The sequence below is a fragment of the Sinocyclocheilus anshuiensis genome, unplaced genomic scaffold (genome assembly GCF_001515605.1).
Source record: "Sinocyclocheilus anshuiensis isolate Anshui unplaced genomic scaffold, SAMN03320099.WGS_v1.1 scaffold329, whole genome shotgun sequence".
In the NCBI taxonomy this organism is placed as follows: domain Eukaryota; kingdom Metazoa; phylum Chordata; class Actinopteri; order Cypriniformes; family Cyprinidae; genus Sinocyclocheilus; species Sinocyclocheilus anshuiensis.
The window spans coordinates 1623759-1630576 of record NW_015540881.1 but is presented as its reverse complement, the minus strand read 5'-3'; the positions used below and the strand labels follow the sequence as shown (position 1 = coordinate 1630576).

General features: G+C 37.6%; 1 protein-coding gene across 1 annotated transcript in view; it reads right to left on the bottom strand.

The window, feature by feature from the left end:
- The window catches only part of LOC107688494 (fibronectin type III domain-containing protein 3B-like), a 144202-nt gene that overhangs the window by 57921 nt on the left and 79463 nt on the right, over positions 1 to 6818 (bottom strand). Inside the window, exon 4 of the mRNA XM_016486174.1 lies at positions 1971 to 2047. Within this exon, the coding sequence (XP_016341660.1) occupies positions 1971 to 2047 (77 nt within the window). The remainder of the gene's footprint in view (positions 1 to 1970; positions 2048 to 6818) is intronic.

The following is a 6818-nucleotide window of genomic DNA, read 5'->3' as shown; positions in this document are numbered from 1 at the left end:
GTTTTTAAAAAGCTTATAAAATATAATTTTTTTAAGAATTTGACAAAAGATGACATACTTTTAGTAAAGTTAGAGGAGTCAAATATCACCTCGTAATGGGAAGGCTACTTTTTGATAACATTTTGGATTATTGATTAGAAGGTGCTCCTAAAATTTTGAACGTGCTCCTACATTTTTTAAGTTAGGAGCACAAGTGCTCCTAAAAAGAAAAGTAAGCGTAGAGCCCTGTACAATACGGATGAATTAGTCTGAAAAGAAAAAGCTTCTACTAAATGTGTCTGGATACTGGTCTCCTGTCATTAGATGCCCACAGTTCTGACTGTGCTTCCCACTCCTAGCTGGCACTGACCTAAATTACACACAAATACAATGACCTTTGGACAATTAGCAGATTCCTTCAACTGCCACAGGAGGGGCGAAAAGTCATGCCCATTTAAACTAAGAGGGCATGATTTTAAGTCAAGTGGATTTTAAATGCAACTTCTAAAACAATAAAATAAATGACAATTTTTTAGAAGTTGCACTTAAAATCTACTTGACTTAAAAATGATGTCCTCATAGTTTGAATTATATAATATTGATTTTTGCAATAGCAATATAATGTAATGTACACAAGTCAGTTTAAGTATAAATATTTTAAAAAGTTGTTGTTTTTTTTCTTTGGTCATCTCTTATCTCACCTAGCCCACCAAATGAGCCAGGACTGCCACTGGCCCACAATCAAAAAGAAAATGGGTGCATGACACCTTTCTGTTTTTCTATTGAGAGTACAGGGTACAGAAAAAAACAAAATTAGGAAACCAACTATAAGTAAACAGAGGTCTAATCTGTTTGTGTTCTAATCTGCCTTTCTGGGAAACAGCATCACCAGATAACAACCTTTACTCAACACTGGTTACAGGGTCATATGGCTCCCCAACTTTCTCTCTCCACAGTATTAACTCTCCGCTTGGTCTTCCATGACATTCTTGCAGGTATTTGCATCTTTTACATAAGTGGTTAAGGGTGAGGAAGAATGTCCCAGCAAAAAGTCCATGGAGAAATAAAGAGCAGCATTGCATGAAAGTCATTTAAAAAAAGAACCACTGCAACCCATTTTCGGGTCTCAAACTACCAATTAAGAACCACAGGTCTTAATAAATACCCTAGTGAATCAGAAAATCGACTTTTTTTTATGAATCACAAACTAGTCGAAATACAAATATTCTCAATAGTCCTTTTCAGCATAGAGTCAGAAATGGCGTTTGTCAGCTTGTGGGTAGAAGCTGAGGTGAGGTCTGTTGAACTCTAAATGAAGACGTAATGTAACCACTAGGCTCCAGGCCCAGAGCTGTTGCCGTGCTGATTGTATCTCTTCAACAGCTACTGGTCAGGGGTCTGCTTTCATGTCTGGCCGATCATGAGCAAGATAAAGATTACGGTTTGGAGAGTTCATTCCAGATCAGCACTGGCTACATATTGATTACTTCTTTCATCTGGCAGATAGGAATCACCATGTGGTTTGGAACAACGACAGATTCTTGTATAATGCCTAATGGATCATAATAGAGATGTAAGAGTCCTGGACAGACCACAAGTCTTACTTACAGAGGTGAGAGGATGAGAGGTAGTCGCTCCTGAGGGCATTATTAAATTCAGTTTTTGCACTATTGATTTTTTTGAAAGATTTAAAGCCGTAACATGCACACTTGTAAGCACATTCTCAAATAAAGTTTTGGCACAGCAAGGCAACTCTACTAATTTATAATGTGTTGCGTCATTTAAATGAAGCAGAAAATAAATATACTAGCTTATGTTTTTGGACATGTGACATGTTGTTCCTGTGAGTCTATTATGATTTTCACTAAAAAGAAATTAAATTAATGAAAAGGAATATATTTTTTCCTTTCTCAAGTCCAATTCAAGCTGAATTTATACATAATACTTAATGATACTATCCTGAAATTATGACATTGACATTTTGCACTCACCTGTGAGATGTAGCCGGGAGGCACGTGGATGGGTGGGATGGATCCATTGGGTGACATCATCGGAACCTCCGCGGGCCCTGTGCATACAGGAAAAGAAACAAACAGTCAAATATTCATATTCACCTCAGTATGTTATAATGTATGGTAAACATACATGCATTACAATCAATTAAGAACAAACTGGAAAAACAAGAGACAAGAATCAAGGAGTGCACCCCCTCAGTGATGAGTTAACATGGCTACCACCATTCATTTGTGAATTACTATTGTTTATGTCAGCTACACTGATTCGGATTCATCCAAAGGAGAAATATTTATAAGTTTGGAATCTGAGAAGCAGGCCCAGGCTTCTTCAGAAAATTGCATAAATTTCCACAGAACTGTAATGCATTCATTAGTTCTGCCCCTTGTGTGTCCAGTTTGGCTGACTTGATCTATACTTTAAGAGTGCAGCATTCTTAATTCCATTAAACGCTTTCCTCTATGTAAATGCAAATATCTGCAGATTCTGTCTGGGCCTGCTGATAAGCACCCAAGCATGCATTGGTGAAAATGATTATAAATAGGTATCATTCCATCCTCATTGGCAAGCGGCCTAACTGCTGGATACTAACCAGAAATGGAAAAAACACAAACAAACAAAGCAAACTGGCCAATAAAGGCTGCCCCACTTGGCACGACACAGAGGGCTGTGGGTAATGGAACTGGAGCAGTCCAGACAGATCGTTCGTTATGCAGGACTGGAAAGGACTCAAGTAGCATGGAAAGTCTCCCGTCGCTCTGAGTGCCTCTCATCAGGCCTGATTTACTGCACGTCCATTCTCCAGATCCCTCGCTCGCTTTGACTCTGTGACTGATGGGATCACCGCACATGACAAGTCACGCACCTGTCTGAAAACTTGCAAACTCAAGGCCCACTATGAGACTTTACTCTAAATAAACATTCACCTCATTTTCCTGGGTTCAATTGTTAGATAGCAGTATCATTTTCATATTTCACACATTCACCAGGTTGTTTTTTTGACACTCTGAAGCTGTTAAGCTTGATAGAGAAGAAAGGGATGTATAAAAGAGGAAGTGTAACTTTTGAAATCATAATGGAATTACTAAAATTAAGATGTTTCCAAATATGCTGCACAGAGTCAGCAGCTTGAACTTAAACCATCTAAGATAAATTCATCCACTAGTTAGTTTAAAGTAAACCAGATCCAAATCCCCCATCAGCCATTTTTAGATTCACTGGAACAAATATATTCAAATCCAAGGCAAATCCAAATTGTGCTGTTGACTTTTCCATTGCGGTCTCTCTCTGCTCACAGTAGCGGAGGTCTGACTAAACCTGGTAAAGACATCGTCCCCTCCTGAGACAACAGCAGTCAGCTCTGCAATGCTTTGGCCAGCATAAATCACAGGATGGGCTGTAATGAATTCTACAGTTCATTCTTCATTAGCTGCCAAAGCCTGTTCACAACAACATTGCTAGTCACTTCTATGTCATATCCTGAAGGAACATTCCAGAACCACTCGACTGGAACGTTTCATATAAGAGGTGCTAGAATAAGAGTCAAAAGATGGATGAATCTTTCTTAGTCGACGTTACATGTGTGAAGTGTGAAAATTTACTGTGAGAAGCCTTGTTGGATCGGTTTGTTTGGATGTTCTAGTTCTAGTTATACTGTTCTGATTTAAAAAAAATTGTGCCATCATCAGACAGGTATATAGGCTATAAAAAAAGATATTACTTAAACAGCTTTAATTTGGCTAGCTATGTACTGATTTTAACTTGCAGCTAACTATATTAATTGATTATTAAGAATAACTTATAACCTTTAGACAGACCTACTACAGAACTACAGAGTTACCAGGTTGTTAATCAATGATATACTGTTTGCTTTGTTGAAGCCATCAGTCTACATTATTTCAACTTATTTTTAAATAAGTGTATTTAAAAGCAAAAGCTACATTACCCATGATTCTGCAAAAAAAATCTCTACCAATCAGGGAATTAAAACAAGCAAAATAACACCAAAAAAATTGTCTTTAGTGCCCCCCCAACTCCCATAAAGCAACACAAATGAAGTACAATCAATTTCCCATGCCCTAAACTACTTAAACATTTGAAAATATATGCATATTTTACAATATACACTAATTATAGTTTCTGCAAAATCAACATTTAAACAGTTTTCTATTTCTTATTTTGATTTTGCAATGCTTCATATGTTCTTTCCCTTATTAAAGCTGTTAAGTACTGTACCCATGTCTTTTTGTCAATTTTTTTTTACCAATACATTTTTGCTTCAATTCAATGTTTGTAATGTTCTTATTCACCCTCATAGCTAGTTGGTTTGGTTCATGGCTTAAAATCTTTAACAAAATCCCTATGAGAAAAATGAATGGGAAAAATACTGCCTGAACCAATGCCACTGAAAAAGTGGTTGGACACGGTTGTCTATTTATTGCTAGCTTGTAGCAAACAGTTTTTTTTTTTTATCATTAGCCTGACTGTAGCTAGCAACTCACTGCTAATAGCTTGTGGCTAACTACATTTTCACTAGAGTAGCCTGACTGTATCTAGCTATTTATTGCTAACAGCTTATAGCACAAAAACAGTAGCCTTACTGTAGTTAGACACTTGCAGCCATGTACATTTTTAAATGACTAGAGCTTTATTTTAGTATAAAATCATGAGTATTTTGAAGTTTAGAAAGCTACTGTTTCAAAACGTAAGGTAATTTTAAGAATACTTGGCAAGGCAAAAGTTGTGAGGTAAAATATTGAGAATATAATTAACACAAATTCACAGGGCAACATCGTATCAAGAGGGTAAAAAGTTTTTTTCAGAAGCTGTTTTTCCAGTAACAACTAGACTCCAGCTGACTTCAAAGGGCCCTTTTTGGTTAACTGGTGAGAACAGAGGAGGAGTCCTTACTGGAAGGGTGTGTGTACGTGTAAGAGTGCTGCACAACAGGGGCCCTGTGTGCGTGGCCCTAGACTGTGACCTTGCTAGCAGAACAAATTAGTCTATGATGATAAACACAAACAGCCTGTCAGTCAGAGCAAAGTCGAATGAGTGGGTGTTTGCCGATTCTCTGTATGTGTGCAGGTATATGAAAGTGTACACGTGGGTGGGTTTGCAGTAGATGCAAGTTGTGTGTTTAACTATCTTTACTTAACTAGTACAATAAATCAAGGTCTGGTCTGTGTACATCCATCCACATTAGAGCATTTACACAAACACAGCTGACACAAATGTACTAGGATCATCATAATATGTGAAATAATTAACTCCAAGAAACAGCAGACAGACAGGAAGGACTGTGGCTTCTTCAGATTATTCCTGCTGATGTAAAGGAGACTGAATTTGTGCTCAATCCAACTGTGTGTGGGGATCTTGAACATCTTGAACCAATAAACAAATGATGTCTGTGAAAGTTGTAATAAATTATAAAATGTTCTCTATTTGTAAGCCATGGCAAAGGAAAATTAGGCAACTAGTGGTGGAAAAAAATATCGAAAAATGCTGAGGAGGTTTTATTTCTCCAGGCTTGGCTATAAACCTTACCCAAAGCAGTAATGCCAAAATTGTCAAAAGATGAGAGACAGTGGCCATTTAACATGAGAACTGCATGTGTTGTGGTATCGTCACAGAAAATGCATCACAACACAGCATACAGTATACTAACAGAAAAGTACCATGCTATTCTTTGAAGTACATGAATACGCTAATAAAGTACTCTCTTATTACAATTAATAAAATAAAACTAAAAATAGTTTTTGAGTTTCACATGAAGGAAGAGTTTATGTATGTACTTGACAACAGTGCATGTATTATATTATGTAATACTCATGACATGACTCCACTGTACCATGGTACTCCCAGAACTTTTTCTTTGTACTGGTTAGTACATACTGGAAACAGGAAGTATATATAATATGAGGTACGTATGCTCTGTAGAGACCATGAGTGTCCAGCACATGACTATGCAGAAGGAAAAGAAGGCCTCAGTCCTTTAATGTGAAATACATTATTCATCCCTTCTTTCTTCCACAGTGGAGCACGGGGAACACATGTGGGCCGAGGGGAGTCGGTATGCTTTAATGAAGCGTTCAGTTTGAGGCAGAGAGCTGCCTGGAGTCACGGTCAGGCCTGGTGGAGTGTGAGCTCGTGTGCATACCGAGCAGAGCTTGTGAGCGAAGCGGAGCGGAGTGACGCTCCGCTACGTTTTCCGCTCTATGGACGTGCGCTCCACTCAGTCGCTCTAACCGCCCAAGCAAGCGCTCCGTTAATATTCCGCTCACGCTCGCCGTAAACCAATTCCCGCTCAGATCCCGCTCCGTTCTGTAAAGAACAAATTTGCGTGCATTATATTAGATTATAAATTACTGCTGCCTATATCTAGCCTACATTCTGTAGGACTACCTATTGGTCCGGGTCAGTTTTTTTTTAAATAATATTTTAATAGGCCTAAGTGGTGTAGGCTAATATCTTCTGTACTCTGTAGTTCTGTATGTAGGCCTATATACAGCTGTGTGTTAGCTTAGGTCTACAGTTTAACTGAGATTATTTAATAACTACAGAGCTCCGAATATAATTTGAATTAACAATTAGTTTCTACGACGTCAGCAGGTTTTATTATTTTTTGTATTCATTTATTATTATTTATTAATTTTAAGCAATAATGATTTTAATAAGTAATTACGAAATATAATAATTCGTTCCACGATTTAGGCCTACTAAAACTAGGGAATGAACGAATTAACGAACGAATGAATTCGTGCCAGCTAAGTCTAAACAAGAGAACGAATACTTAATTCGTGGCCATAATTTAGACTAAACGAAAAAAT